General features: G+C 37.2%; 2 protein-coding genes across 2 annotated transcripts; one reads left to right on the forward strand and one right to left on the reverse strand.

Moving 5' to 3' along the window:
- Nucleotides 1-316: 316 nt before the first annotated feature.
- On the reverse strand, nt 317-4221 carry tex26 (testis expressed 26; the record flags this gene model as incomplete). The annotated part of the gene is given in 6 exon segments (XM_077209054.1): nt 317-495; nt 2403-2536; nt 2538-2574; nt 2715-2838; nt 3892-4051; nt 4133-4221. Coding segments are annotated over 6 exon segments (723 nt in total), but the record flags the coding sequence as incomplete, so codon positions are not given.
- A 2889-nt stretch (nt 4222-7110) lies between these two features.
- On the forward strand, nt 7111-10428 carry hmgb1b (high mobility group box 1b). Its single transcript, XM_077208095.1, has 5 exons — nt 7111-7227; nt 8994-9149; nt 9321-9466; nt 9569-9743; nt 9846-10428. The coding sequence occupies exons 2-5, from the start codon at nt 9003-9005 to the stop codon at nt 9966-9968; spliced, it is 591 nt and encodes a 196-aa protein (XP_077064210.1). The 5' UTR covers nt 7111-7227; nt 8994-9002; the 3' UTR covers nt 9969-10428.
- The last annotated feature ends 6460 nt before the right edge of the window (nt 10429-16888 follow it).

Below are 16888 nucleotides of genomic sequence, written 5' to 3' on the forward strand. Positions count from 1 at the left end.
TTAAATAAAGATACATTTATGTTTATCACTTACCTCTGTCTCCGAGCCTGAATCCTGACAGTAACAGGCTACAATGTAGGAATTATATTTATTTATGCTCTTCAAGCAAGATCAGTAGGATTTCTAGAAGGATGCTCGTTATAATTACAATGTTATAATGAAGTATAGCAACTTTTGCTATGACTGATCTAATTTGTTTGATTTTAGTGTGATCTTAAAATTGGAGGAAAAAATTATACATTTCTAACAGTAAAAATGTCATTTAAAATTTTAGTTGAACTTTAGTATTCTAAAGATTCAGTAAGAACGCACAGCATCACTCTTTCTCACCTTTATCAGATCATTTCTTACAAATCTGTCGAAATGTCTGAGGTGGGATTGATTTGAGCACTGAGGAGACATCTATATGTCCGCTTCCAAAAAGCTTATTGTAGGTGGTCTGCAGTTTGCTGTTTTCCTGATTATTGATGTGGCTGTGAATCACTGTTGGGACAAAAATGTAAAAGAAAAGTGTGCCATTCTTCTCTAATTTGTGTGCCATACTGGTGCCATAAGATGACCTATTATGCTTTTTTTTTTTTTTTTTTTTACATTTTCAGCTTTCTTAAGTGTGTAAATGTTGCTGTTTGAGTTTGAATAAGGTCTGCAAGGCTACAAAGCACAAAGTCCACAAGGGAGTTATTCTCTATATCAGTAAGCACTGTTTCTGAACTCCCTCCTGAAATGCCTCGATTATACTGTTGAGTTTTCTTCCAGGAACGTCCACGTCACAATGCTCCTCATTTAAATAGTTCCCGCCCAAGGCATACATAAAAATAAAGGGATGAGTCCTGGTCAAAGACTATAGATATAGAAAGAAAGTTCACTCCTATTACTTATGAATGGAAGAAACTGCAACGTACAATATGGCGGAATACATACTGCCTTGTAAGTAAAAGAGCCAATCACTGATTGATAAAAGTCATTGCGTGACTGGAGCTGCCTTTGAAGCTTAGGACTGCACATGACCATGAAAAGCTATTCTAGTAGACCCTTTTAAGACCCTCAAGACTTTGTAAAATGGCATAATAAGATTGTAATGGCGCTTTTCCACTGCATGGTACGGCTCGGTACGGCTCAGTACGGTTCGGCTCGGCGCGGCACGGTTCGGCTCGCTTCGCTTTTCCACTGCGTGGTACGACTCGGCTCTGCGCGGCACGGCTCGGTTCGCTTTAGCTCGGTTGCTTTTCCACTGCAGTTAGTACCGCTTCAAAGTGGGTGGGATTATGACTGATCGTTATAGTTTATCCGCTCCTCTGCAACTAACAAGAGGAACGACTGCGCTTCTCGTCCACTGACCACGATTCAGCCATTTCTTTTTTGGAAGTTTTCTTTCTTCAAGCAAGTCAAGCAAGTAGTTTTAAAACATTGGAGGCTGTTACTGGCTATTTAAATGTAGCGGGTTTGATGTCTCGCAAATACAATGACGCTGGTAGTGACGATTCTGTCTGTCTGACCAATCAGTGATCTACAGTGCTTCCACATCACATTTTAGTATCGGTACGGTATGCTTGGAACCTCCACAGAGGTGGTACCATTTAAAGCGAGCCGAAGCGAGCCGTACCGTACCGTACCATGCAGTGGAAAAGCGCCACAAGTGAGCCGTGCCGAGCCGAGCCGTACCGTACCATGCAGTGGAAAAGCGCCAAAGCGTGCCGTACCGAACCGAACCGTACCATGCAGTGGAAAAGCGCCACAAGGGTCACCAGCTGGAGTGTCCTTGAGAGCCACCAGAGGGCACTCCACATCAGACCATTGTCATTCCCTCACAAACTACATTTCCCATAACTCACTGCCCAGAATCATCATCCCTGATTGCATCCACCTGTTCCTCAATACCTTGTCAGTCTCAGCTATTTAAACCATGTACACTCATTCATTCCCTGCAAAGTCTTGTATGTGACTCACTGCATTTCCGAGCGTGTTTGTATCCTGTTTCTCTTTATTCTCTGCCTGTAACCTACCCTCGGATTTCTTTCTTTGCCTCAGCCCTCATCTGTTATTGTTTGAATTGTTTGTTTGTGTATGACCCTTGCCTGGATTTGGATTACGATGTGGATAACCTTTTTAATAAATACTGCATTTGGATCCTCAACTTTCGTGTCCACGAACAGTTTTTGACAAAGGCAATTATTTAAAAATAATTAAATGATTACAAAGTGTACTTTGTAATTGTCAACTAACTGAAAGATTATGTCAATTAACTTGCAATTTAACTTCTAATTCATTGCATGTCTAGTATACTTGTTTGTGTTTGCATTGTGTCTTGGCTACTGACAGGGTTGGTTGTTTTAAATTTCAAACAATGTAGTTTGTTATTTTAGTTGAAACAGAAGTGCTGCAGGTTTGCCTAGGCTTACTAATACCCCTTGCTGCTATACCATGTAGTTTATTGCACCCATAGCGAAGGTTATTCCCCAGAAGCTCAAGTTTTGATTGAGGTGGGTGGTAGTTGTGTCTCATTTCAGTCTGGGTATAGTAGTGGACCGCATGACTGGTTAAAAGGAGCAAAGATTGCATGGCTCTTCATAATCCCTGTGATTCGGACAGAATATATCAAAGACATTGAGATGTTTCGGTCATAATAAGATATCTTTGGAACCACAAAACGTTGAAATTAAATAAGATTCAAATGCCTTTCAGTGTATACACATAATGTAATTCTTAGAACTCACCTTGATGTAATCCAATAAAGTCAGTCTGTGTTGACCTGTACTGGGCACTCAAAGGAAGTTGAAGAGAGGAACTACCATCAAAGTGTTTAATTTGATCTGCATTATGTCTCCACACCATGAATGCCTTTGTGATAAAATAAATAAAATGATGGTACACTCTTTCCAATAACGGTCCGTAAGGGTCTTTTTATTCAGAGCGGTTTCAAAGTAGTAAAAATGGATGACCTGCTGCTGCTTTACGCTACACAAAACTTTAAATGAAAAACAGGCGCTTTTGGGTACATCCTTAAAAGACGAGAGGAGTTGGGAGAATCTATCACTCTGATTAGAGAGTAGTCGTCTTTTGAAGACAAGTTTTATTCATCATATGTACATATATAGGCCTATACAACGCCCTTTTCACTGCAACTTCAAAGGAAACAATACAATGTTGTTTAAACTAGCACTGCAATACCTGAGGTGATTTTGTTACACTAGGATTTGCTAGCCTGCATAATGATCTCATCGTTAATACTTCTCACCATTCCAAGGGTAAAACCGATTGCTCCATATCCATTTTTTTTAAACTTGTCATTCTTTTGACTTGTCAAACAGTGTTGGATTTTTCTGTACCTCGGCGATTAACTTCTCCACAATGTTGTCTGCATTTTAAATGCACGAGCCCTTTAAATTCGAGTGAATTCTGATCAGTGTTTTATTGTTCGACAGCTGGAAAAAAAAAATTCTGAGTGATCCCAACGATATCGTTCCTCATATCTCTATCGTTATAGTTGTGGTGTGAACTCTGCTATTCTTTAATATAGAACGATTTTTAGAACTATATCTTTATCGTTATCTTTATAGTTATCGTTATTGGTGTGAACGGGCCTTAAGAAATAAAAATGGTTCTTTTAAGAACTATTCACTGAAAGGTTCTCTGTGGAACCAATGGTTCTTATGGAATCTTTGTAAAAAAAAAAACTTTGGAACCTTTCCATTTTACGATTACCATTTTTAAGATTGTACATTCTAATGTTTTTCCAAACATTTGACTTTCTTTCTTCCAACACAAATATAGTGCTACTGTGCTTTTTAAAGTTTAACAGTAGGCTACACACATTCATACTAGCATTAGTACAAGCAGACACTTTCAAATCATACGCTACAAACACAGCAAATTACAAAATCTGCCATTTACTTGGCTTGGGTGTGGGTTGTTCCTTCTGTTTCCTGATGCTGTGGCAGATCTTATACAGGCAGTCTTTGACACAGGCTTCCAGCAGAAGTCTTCACTGTATGCAGTTGCTCCCATTGGATCATCCAATGCATATGCATTTCTATAGATCTTGTCCAGAAGTCTTCGGCCTTGTTTGAAACAGATAAAAAAAAAAAAGAGAGAGATGATTCTCAACTCAGACATTTATGACATTTTGCATCACTTCTGTAAACAGGAAACTCACCATATTAAAGTTGGAATAGGTCTATAGATGAAATCAATTTTCTGAGAAGTTTCATACACATCCCATTTTTTGTTAAAGGGTTAGTTCACCCAAAAATGAAAATTCTGTCAGTATTTACTCACCCTCATGTTGTTCCAACCCCGTAAGACATTCGTTCATCTTCGGAACACGAATTAAGATAAGTTTATTGACTTTCATAATTATCTTTTAAATTGACAAACATCATATGTGTAATTCAGGGGACAGTTCAGACGGAATAAAAAGATAAGTTGTCTCTCGCCATTGACTACCATACAATTTTTTTTCGAAATAAGGTCCCATGAGCTGGAAGCAGAGGAACTAGTAACCTGACTCAGCCCAGAGAGAAGGAAATGAATAGTTAAAATAAAGTTGTCATTTTTTTTTTTTTTCACAAAAAGTGTTCTTGTCGTTTGATAAACTTAAGATTGAGCAACTGTAGTCACTTTGGACTATTTTAACGTTTTCTTAACTTTTCGAGGCCGGCAAGTTCAATCCCTGAGGAAGCCTATGGATTACTATGGAGGAATGATCCAGCTTTCAGAGTTCATCAAAAATATCTTAATTCGTGTTGCGAAGATGAACGAAGGTCTTACGGGTTTGGAACAACATGAGGGTGAGTAAATACTGACAGAATTTTCATTTTTTGGGTGAACTATCCCTTTAAAATCTAGATTAAAATGCACGGTAAAAACAAAACAAAAAAAAACAAAAAAAAAACATTAATTATACTGAAGTAACACTGAAAATTAACTAATAAAATAATAATTTTAAAATAGCCTATATATTGAAATCACAATCACAACTTGTCTAACCATAATTTGCCATGGTTGTCTTGACAGATATGAAATATCTGACTCTTTTGTCCAAACGATATTAAAGTGTCCAATAGGCTGAGGTTTCTGTGCTGTTCACCAGTATCTCCGTCGTTTTACAGAATCAAGAAAATGAACTTTTTAGCCTGTAAATGTGCATTAATGCCCATCTAATCGGATGTTATCTGTACGATGGGGATGTCATAGGAAACGCACAACAATGCGCGAGAGCAAACTGACGCTCCACGGGGGTCTTTCTCCACGTAGCCTACGAGGAAAACCCCAAAACCAGCTGACAGTGTCAAGCAAGCGTCCAAAGAGGTTGTAGACAGCACACTGAAATCTATATTCCAGGTATATGATTACATTTTGACGGAAATAATTGCCCTAGACTAGCCTATGCAAAACAAAATATTAAAACATGCAAATGATGTAGGCTTCATGCATTAGGACTATAATAGTCTACAAGCTGTAGGCTATTTCTTTTATCACGTTTCTTAATACTAAAATATCGTTAGGCCTACCGTTAAAGAAACAGAATAAGTAAATTCCTTGAATCGAGCCAGTTCGATTTTATTTGGGCGTTGCGCCGCTCAGTGGAAAACAAGATATAGTGCATTTCAGGATTTCAATTTTTTTATTAGCCTATCATTATTGCCAAGGATCACAAAAACATACAAGAATAAGGAATGGAAATGTAATAATAATATAGTAGGCTACATGTGAGGAATAAAAAGCACAAATTATAAATAATAACAATAACACTAGTAATAATAACAATAACAGCAACAATAATAAAATAAAACATCTCTGAAAAATATTATATACAAAATATATTGCATCCTTTATCAAAATAAATTAAAAAGGCAGCCCAGGTTTACCGTATTGAGTTCCTTGGAGAACTATAATTGTGAGATTTGTCAAGAAGCAATGAAAGATTGATGATAAAGTAGGCCTACTCAGACCTTTTGTTTTGTTTTATTCATGTTACAGAAACTTTAAATATTACAATTACAAACTTAGAACCAACAACGATGACATAAGTAAAATATAAAGTCCTTTAACATTGCCTGTGATTCATCCGTCACGTTTATTAAATCCGCGTGTTGTAAAATAATTTTCGAATTTTTTTAAAATTAATTAATACATTATTAATTATTGTAATTACATTTTCATTAGTTTGTTGAATGTAAAATTCGTGCAGCCAGGGATCTAAATCAGCTTTTGCATTTGCACGATTTCAAAACAGGCACGCCAATAAATAGCTACATATGTGAATATGCAATAGAGTTATAAATATTGACAGTAATGTAGGCTATGCTTTGCGTTCTCATCAGAAAATTTGGCGGAGCGTAGGCCTACTGTTGCTAAATGGTTGCATACGCAATACATTTACATTTATTCATTTAGCTGACGCTTTTATCCAAAGCGACTTACAATTGCTATATATGTCAGAGGTCGCACGCCTCTGGAGCAACTAGGGGTTAAGTGTCTTGCTCAGGGACACATTGGTGTCTCACAGTGGATTCGAACCCGGGTCTATCACACCAAAGGCATGTGTCTTATCCACTGCGCCCCCAATACACTTTGTTTGCGGCAAAAATAATTTGAAATGCTATTGAAGCGTACCTTACCAAATATACAGAATTAAATGTGTTTAATCTTTGTAAAACTCATAACAATTTGTGTTAATTTTCTAGGGGGATTAAAACAGTCATTAGGGGTCAAGACCCCTCCAAACTCCCGTAATTCGCACCCGGGAAGAAAGTACTAATCTTCTTCTTTTTCTCTTCCGACAGTAATCAGCGTGCAGTTGTGGTGTGAAATCTTTGGAATACTTTGTTTTTAAAGCAAATATTCATAATACAATTTGAAACCTTTACTTCAACGACAACGGTGTGGTTACATGTACTACAGTATATTCACAGCTGTACAAAACGGTGTCTGAAACTATTGCACTTGCACCAATGTATGTTTTTTCATATTCACGCGCCGTTGAAAAATGTGACGTTTCGCCGACGAACAGCCAACTACACTTCAGCTCTCGTAGGGACTATAGTGCGCCAACAGCCAATCATGGGCGCTCAGGACTTGGCGGTAGCCAATAGGATTCGTGACTGTATACTGTGTCTCTCGTGAGCGGAGGGTTCTGCAAGCACTTGGAAGAGCGCGCATCGGTGTTATTGTACTTCAAAGCCCCATTATCTAGGCATCCACAGAAGCTGCAAATAGAGAAGACTGGTGAGTTTTGTCAAAATATGCTTGTCAAGGCCTTGATTAACTATTTTTTAAATTGCGTCGTATATTACAACACATTTACCTTGGTAGTTGCGTGGTAATTTCGTGAACGCAGGGCGAGCAATCTTTGTCAGAATCTAACGTTATTCGTCAGACATTCAGTCATAGTGAAACGTCCTGAATGGAAAAATCGTCTGAAGATAAAAAATATTGTATTTTTCTTGTGAAATGACAGTATTAGAATAGTCTTCATTAGGGTGGGATGCAATATTAGTCAGATAGCCATCCCAGCTAAAGCAGTTAGCTTTTTGAGGTCTTTTTGGGGTGTTATTGTGTCAGTCCGTGACGTGCTTGGCATTGACACAAAACACTAAAATGAGACCTCGGATAGATTTACCAGTCCCGAGGGAATGTACTCGTAATTTTGTGCATTTTTCTCTCTAAACGGGACGTGTGCGGCCGTGTTCTGTAATATAATATGGTTGGCTTGCGGAGGATACTCCGCGTCTTGCCTGTGAGTGGCGGGGGATGGAGACGGACATGTAAGCGACATTCAACTTAACTAATAAAATGAAATTCATCCAAGCTCGTTTACATTGCTTTTTCAACTCGCACAAAAGCCCGAGGGTCTATTTCAGGGAACGCCGGTGTTTTCCAAGAGAACTCGAGCGAGAAAGAGGGGATACAATTATATGTATACTGTTTCCCACCGCCAGTGTTTTGTGTGTGTGTGTGTCTGTGTGTATGCGGCTCTGGCTAGCAGACATAAAGGGAGAGAGCGAGAGGAAGCCATGTTGGCTCTGCTAGCTGTGCTCATGTGGCTCCAGCTGAACAGCGGCCTTACGAGAGCGAAACTCCCATTGCATTGCGCTTATAGTTACAGACACTGTTTACATACCGACCGACTTCTTCCATAGGGGAGGCGAAATGTCGGAAGGCGGCGGGACAGGGGCGAAAAACGGACAAAGTGCGGTGATTTTAGGTCCTAGAAATTACCCAGGAATGTGGGAGGAGACAATTGAGGGGTACTTTCTCTCATGAAGACGGCTTTTTCAAAATGGAAGAAGAAATATTATTGTTGCAGCATTTAGGCATTTTAAGGCGGGCCCTACGTAATGTATCTGCCCGCTCATGGTCGATGCTGCTATCAATGCTCCGTTAATGACAAATATACATAATGGAAAATTAAATAGTGGGAATGAATATTAAATCATTAAATATGTAATTTTTTTTCCCACGAAATGGAGGATGTCCTTGTCTTTCACCCTGAACCCGAGTGGGTCTTTGTGCATCTCACCATCCATTTTAATAATAAGATTTCAATGCACATTTCATCATTAATAATTTTTTTAGTTAGTGCAAATATGTCCCTCACAGTACATAATAATGACTAGGCTATATATATATATATAATACATTTTAAATTGTACTGAACAAATACATTTTAGAAGTACATCTACTACGTTTTGGAAGCATTTACAGGAAGCAAATACATCAATCCATATAAATAAATAAATATATAACTAAATAATGTTTTGCATGCCATTTATTTTATGTGTTGTAGTGATGTATATATATATATATATATATATATATATATATGTGTGTGTGTGTGTGTGTGTGTAATATATAATTACACTATATAATAATATAATTGAATATATAAAAAATAATTATATAATATATAATTGTTCAAGATTACAAATTATAAAATGAGTAGGCTATAGCATGTGTCACCTTCATTTAGTCAAGAATATATTTTTTCCCAGAGAGTAAAGATGGGTAAAGATCCAAGGAAGCCCAGGGGAAAGATGTCCTCTTATGCCTACTTTGTGCAAACCTGTCGTGAAGAACACAAAAAGAAGCACCCTGAAGCCAGCGTTAACTTTTCTGAATTCTCCAAGAAGTGTTCAGAGCGATGGAAGGTAGTGTTCTGAAAAACATGGATGCAAATTATGCTGTTTTATAATATAAAATTATATTGCATAAATAGTATATTTGTTGTGCTTTTAGGCTTACTTCAAAAAATCTTTGCAAAAATCTGTTTTGTAATGTAACTTGCACTTTTTGATACAGCCTTTTCTCATTCTGAACAGACAATGTCTGCCAAAGAGAAGGGTAAGTTTGAGGATATGGCCAAGCAAGATAAGGTTCGCTATGAGAGAGAAATGAAGAACTACATCCCACCGAAGGGAGAGAAGAAGAGGCGATTTAAGGATCCCAACGCGCCCAAGAGACCACCGTATGTTCAAGCTTTGCACTGCTATTGAAAATAATGCATTTTTCAAGACGGTTTGGTTTGAATGCATGTTTACCCCCCCCCCCCCCCCCCCACACACACAAGGTCGGCGTTCTTTATTTTCTGTGGTGACTACCGTCCTAAGATTAAAGGTGAGAACCCAGGTCTTACCATCGGAGACATTGCCAAGAAGCTTGGAGAAATGTGGAACGGCTCAGCGGCTGAGGTGAAGCAGCCCTATGAGAAGAAAGCTGCGAAGCTTAAGGAGAAGTACGACAAGGTAGTGTATAGTTTCTTTTTTCTTTTCTCCCTGAGTATCTTTAATATTCTCAAAATTTAAAATGCACCTTCCCTATTTGTTAACTTTTTGAATCTTCTGTAGGATATTGCCCTATACCGCACAAAGGGAATTGCAGGCTTGTCCAAAAAAGATGGTGGAGAGGATGATGATGAGAACGAAGACGAAGAGGAGGAGGAGGAGGAAGATGAGGATGATGATGAGTAGATTAGCTCCTGATATAGCCTAAGTTCTTGTTCATGCCATAAACCCAATTGTACACGATTCACATCTTCAAACGTAATACAGCAGAAACAAGAATTGTTAGGCTGTGTATATGCGACGTTTTTAAGATGTACAGTGTTATTCTCCTTTTGTAAAGTTAACAATATGTGTCTTCAGTCTTCACATTTTTCTTTTTTATCTTTGTTTTCATTAGTGGTAGTTCTTGCCAGGAACAGCGTAAGGTTGAATATGATTTTAACTGTTTCTCTGAAGGTGCATAGCACAAGTATCTGGTTCATGTAGATCTGTAGTGCACTATCATATTAGTTTTTACAAATATTTTTCGTATTTGCTGTCATAAGGTTCTTTAACTATACTTTGAATACCACTCTAATTACAAGAATGCAGCTTTGTTTGACATTCAAGAATGTGTCTGAAGTAAACATTTCTTTTTTTTAGAAAACTGTCCTGTTTTTTTCTTCCATAGCTACTGTAGTGACAGAGTTCTAGGATATTATACTTAATATCTCAAGCTACCGGTCCATGTATGCATTGTATTATAAACTGGTTCATTAATATTGCAAAATCAACAAAGAAATGATCTGCATCAGCCAATTAAACATTGCAGCACATTTAAGACTAACGTTTTTGAATTTTCCATTTAATTACAATATAAATGAATTTCAGATTTTTGCTTCACACAAAGCCTTACCCAGTGAAGTCGTGCTCAGGCATATGAATAATGCAGTGTATTGGAGCGAGCAATCAAAAATGAAGAGAATACTGTAGCCTACTTTGAAATGGAAAATTAGACACACTCACTATTATCAGACAGTATAATGGTAACCTAAAAATCTTAATGTTTTGGTTAATGACTTGAAATAAGCAATGTGACTGAACAAGTGCATTGGCTGTATGTTATGGAATACGTAAACACAGCGACGCCCTGTGGTCGTGATGTGTAACTGCTTTGTTTACTGTTATACTACAGATGATGTCATCTTATTCAGGTTTCACCTTAGCGTCTTTTACAAGGTCCAATACTGCAAGGAAGGACAACATAACAGTATATGCTAAAGCACCTATTTAAAGCATTGTATATACATTTTTTGGGTTAAATGACGTCGGTTATTTCTGTTTGTAAGTGAATGTATCTGTTGCCATAACGATTACTCAAGAAGATAAAAGGAAGATCACAAGTCCATAAGAGACAACCACTTAACTCTTTCATATTTGTCACAAGGCATTTGTAAACCAAACAGTACTTGTTGACATAATTGACTATTAATTACTTGACCCGAAGGCAAATATCTGGAAGATACGCAAGGCTATAAAAAATAACTCAGACTCTATTTAGTTCCGCCAGAGGGCGCTTAAGGGGTGCCGTTGACAGTTAATTGCAGCCCCAATCAGTTTAAATAATGTGGTTAATTGAGCATTTTGATTGTAGTTGACAAAGCTTTGAAGCAAAAAGTGGTTTTGTTGAAATTATATAAATTATTTAAGATTACCGATTATAACTGAATAATTAGGTTACTGAAGTATAACTGTCAGTAGATATAACCTGATTTTACCAGCAAGGTAAAACTACTTAATACTGATGAAAGTCATTTTCCACCTTGATGTAAATACACACAAAAAAATGAATCCATTACCCTTACTTAATTTAATTGAAGAAATGTGTTTACACACAATTTGATTTAGTTCATTCGAAATAAATCAGTATAGTTGGGTCAACACAAATTAGTTGGTTTTTGTCAACTTAATTAACTAACTTTTTTACATTTATGTTGGTCCAATCTATTTTTTAAATGTATTTACTAGGGTTTACTTATCAATCATGAAGTGTCATGCATCAATATATACAATGTATATAATGAACCACTAAGCAAGGACAAGTGTTAGTACTACTGAGCATAAAACTTTGAGTGCCCACAGCGTGAGCACAAGTGGTACTCTTCAGCACAATGGTAACCATAAAATTAAATAACAAAAACAACTCTAAATGTCCAACATAGCTGAACATTAAACATTAACATAAACTACAACATCTTTCCCTTTACTGAAAGCACATAACACTAATCCCTTGCAAAGCATGCTGGGAATTACAGATCTACTGCCTGTTTAACGTCAATAAAAAATATTCATGTAGTTTTAACACAAATGAATTAAGTAAACTTCACTTTTAAATATATTAGGTTGATTGAACACAATTAAATTAAGTAGGGACAAAATGTTAAATTGTGTTACTTTAGCTCATTTTAATGAATTAAACTGAACGAGAGGCAAACATAACAAAATTTTTTTTGTGTATATTTGTTTTACAATTGTGATTTTCACTTTGATGCAACATAACGTGTATAATAATAACCTCAAATCACAATTTCTCATTGAAGCAATATCTGCCGATCAGCAAGAAGCTGCAAAACACAAACCCATTGTCTTCTTTGTGCTTCAGAACAGATGTCCCGCATACAGCTGGTAACAGCATTCCCTTGTTTTATGTTATATACACCTGATTGAATTAGGTTACAACAACAAAATTAGAATTAATAGGTAGAATCCATTAGAAATACCTTCCTAAAGCAACAACTGCACATGTTTAGTTTTTACAGTGTACTCATGGGCTCCACCATGTTGACATCTCATGGCTAGCTTAGCTGCTACTACTAGAGTCTTATCGCTCTCGCGGTACTTTGATGGCATACGTCACAATCACTTGGCATCGGCACTGTCTCAAGTCGGACAATATTTCTAACCAGCATGCACTGCTTCAAGTCAGCCGCCGATCGGTCTGTGCAGCGCTGCATGAAGTCGAACAAGCCTTTATGTCGTAATTACCGTAAATAAGAGATGACAACATGGACAGTGTACTTGGAGCTGATCATGTCCTCGGATTTGGACTTATACATTTCTCTAGTATTATTAACTCACGTGGTACAAAGTCATAGCTCTCTGAAAATTACGAGTTTAAAGTTGTAATTGCGAATTCTACGATCACATGAATGCTTTTTACAAGTCAGAACTACGGTATGGCATGGCGTGAATGCACCTTTATGGCAAATAGCCTATGACATGCAGCCAACAGGCGGCAGTTTGATCGCAGTGACATCGCCAGTTACCACCAACAAAGCAGAGCAATTCGGACAATTAGCAGAATGTAGCCCTGGACACACCAAGCCGACGATCAGCCGTTGGGCAACGTCGGACCATTTTTGAGCATCGGACTCGGCTATGAGGTATATTTGGTGCATATCAACTGAACACCTGTGACAGTGATATTTGTAGTTGTAGAGCAGTGTTTCTCAAACTTTTTTGAACAAACGCCCCCCTGAACTCTTCAATATCCTCTTAACGCCACCCCCCCTGAAGTCTTAGTTTGTGGTCAAAAAACTGAAACAGTAGTTGCTTATTTTATTTAACCTACATGTAAGAGCCTCAAGTTGAGAAATATTGTGCTTGGGAAAACAGAAAAAAAAACACATGGAATGTATGCATTTAGAAATTCAAACAATTCTGGCTCATGCACAAATGTTTTTAAGATTAACCAATCAAGTGAATAATAAAGTAACCTAAATGGCCAATGAAAAAGCTGCAGTCCTTCGCAATCCGTGTATCTTTTGGTCATTTGATTTTCCTTTCAGAAACGGGTATTAAAAAAACAAAAAGTGAAATTTAAAAAAATTATTTGAGTTTCATTTTCTATTTCGGATAACAAAGATAAAATTACTTTAAAACCGAAACGAAAAAAGGCCCGTTTGTTCCATATACTGTAAAAAAAGATATGGCCACTTACAAGAGCGCCAAATTTGTAGGGCTGGGCGGTATATTGAGTTATCGACAATATATATGATTTTTTAAAAAGATATGGATACAGTATTATATAGCTTTTATTCTATATTTTTTGCACAAATAAAACAAATCTATATAAAATGTAAGACAGCAGATTTAAGATATGAAAAATAAAAGCAAATGCTAAAATTTTCCATGTCATTGAGAAAGATCATTTTGTTACACAAAAAACATGTGCATACAAATTTCTGTTGGCAAAGTCACATTCTTGACTAAAACTTGTGAATAACTTGTAGCAAAACATATAAAATAATTTGTCCTTGCTGAAAGCTTGAATGTAGAACAATATTCAACGTTCATCAATCAATGCAGTTTTTTCCAGCAGAACTTGTTCATAATTTATTGTCATGAGTTTGTTTTTAAGGGTTAGTAATTTCGGGGGAAACTTGCAAACATCCAGTTCCAAGAAGAGCTTCTGAAAGGGCTCAAAAGTGTGCCTCAGTTCTTTCGGGTAGGTGAGGTTTAGTGCATACGTGAGTCCAAGAAGAACAGCACAGGCTCTTGCCAGATTTCCCAAGCCAAGTTGGGTTGGGTATTAAATTATATTTAATTAATATATTTTAATAATATATTTAAATAAAATATTGAACACAAAATAGATTTTGTCAGCCACTATATGAAAAAAGGTAACACTTTATTTCTATTGTCCACTATAGACATTCTACTAACTGTAAGTAACTACATGTCAACTAACTCAGAGTATTAGTAGACTGCTAGGTTAGGGTTAATAGATTAAGTTAACATGTAGTTGCAGTTACTTATAGTCAGTAGAATGTCTAAAGTGGACCATCAAAATAAAGTGTTACCTTTTTTCATATAGTGGCTGACAAAAATCTATTTGGTGTTAAATATTTTCACATTAGCTTTATATAATTTAATTGGAAAAAAGATTATTGTTTAAGTTGCATTTCTATTTTTATAAATAAAAACAATGTACAAATACATTTCTCAAAACACCATAAATATATAGAATAATTCTAGTCACTTACATTGTACTCTTGGATGAGGTCATCCTCTTTTTCACCCAGATAACAGATCAAGCAACGGAGGACAACGTCTCTCATCATGTCAATGATTTTATCGGGATTCTGATGTGACAAAAGTTTGTAAATTACCATCACCCAAAAATAATGAAAAAATATTCAGATGTTATGAAAGTAACTTACCTGCAGCATGGGATCAATAGCTAGATCCATGGTGTCCAACGTTTTGAGCCATTCCTTCGCACATTGCTTGATTGTTTCCCATCGGACTTCAGTAAAGGGCTGCGGACCTTTCCCACCATCTTTTCCGACATGAAGAATAAACTTTACGAGTGTTAATTGAGCTTGATCGCCGCTATCAGATGAAGATGCGGTGCTTACGTCCTCCTCCATGTTTACATGTGCGTAGTGATATTGGCTTGATTTTGGCTCTGACCTACTTACATTTTCGATGCTGATTGGTTGAAAATCTAGCTAAACAGTTTTATGTCTCAATACGTAGTCAATATAGTGCGCCAATAAATTACACATTTCTCATTAACTGCAGGATAATGCGTGGAGAACCTTTTGCTTGGATACCTTTTATTAACGTTGAACATATTGAGCAAAAGAAAATGTAGTGCCCCGTTTGTCGGAACGAAACTGAACGATACAGCTCACGTACAGCGGCCTACTGGTCAGAGCCTGACTCCACCCACTGGCAATATTTGAAAAATGCTGGAAAAGTGGGCAGAGCCCAGCAGAGGGGGGCTTGACCTGAGATGCATCTCTTTGTATGGAACCTGCCTACGTCACCAACAACCGCTGCGTCACGAACCACCGCAACCACCAATAGGAAAATTCAACTACAGTAGCCACCGTTCAACCTGAAGAGGGCAGCACTCAGACGTGCAAGTAAAGTGCACACATTTACTACAAATATAATGGCAATGGTAAGTATATTAGCTGTTCTATATGTTTTAGTCTTTAGTTTTATTATAATTTAATTCATCTTGACTGATAAAAACTTTGTACAACACATGTTACATTTGATACAGAAAGAGAGAGTTAATGTACAGATTTACAGATGAATTGGCTTTAAAAAAATCTGTTGCGCTTCTGTTTGGGCTGTGAGAGTTGTCGATTTTGGGTCCGTAATATATGATGGATTCTGAATCTATTGAATAGTTTCACCATGTTTACAAAAGTGTTTTTGCACTTTTCCTTGTCACACACAACTTCCCTGCATTCACTGTTGTACACATCCATGCCTCTATTTACGTATGGAGAAGTACGTACGCTGCTCACTTTAACGTTAATAAAAACCTTTTCTACTTTACCTCTCTGGCTCTTTGGGGAATCTATGAAATGCTAGTTGATTGGTTGTACACTGCTAGTTGTTGCAGTTGGTAGCAGAACACTGTTTTCTTTGTTTCCAATTATTTCCAGACATAATGCTGTACAGTTGTGCTAACGGTAAAATCGTTGGTTCAGTCCAAAATGGCGTCAGCGCGACAACAATCTACCGATTGTTACCAAAACTGCAACGGAGTTTCGCCTCTTGTTACTTCTATACCCTTTGCTCTGACAACTGCGGCTGCGGCATTTGTTTTTAGGCGTTGCCATGGAGATCATTTGCCGGTAACTAGCCGGACAAGTCTGAGTGGGCTACTAGCAACATTTAAATATGAATTCACTAATTTGCCCAGACATAATTTTATTTTACATTCAAATGAGCATTATATGTGTTGTCAGACGCTTAAAGTTGTGATGAATAACAGTGAGTAACGCCCCCCATTTATGCCTGAGCGCCCCCCTCTCTGCTGCCTCGTTCACACCGCCCCACAACACTGTCCAAACGCCCCCGTTGAGAAACGCTATTGTAGAGAATAGCCACACACACACAAAAAAAATTATTGTGATGGCAGAGCTCATTACTCTAGATTGCACTGTCACACGACTCTTCAGAAATCATTCTAATATTGATTTGCTGCTCAAGAAACATTTCTGATTATGATCACAGTTGAAAATGGTGGTGCTGCATAACAAAGTGTGCAAATAATTATGGAGCATATGTTTTCAGGAGTGTTTATGAATAGCAAGTACAAA

The sequence above is a fragment of the Siphateles boraxobius genome, unplaced genomic scaffold (assembly GCF_051911475.1).
Source record: "Siphateles boraxobius isolate OS27281-9 unplaced genomic scaffold, OSU_SipBor_1 6, whole genome shotgun sequence".
In the NCBI taxonomy this organism is placed as follows: domain Eukaryota; kingdom Metazoa; phylum Chordata; class Actinopteri; order Cypriniformes; family Leuciscidae; genus Siphateles; species Siphateles boraxobius.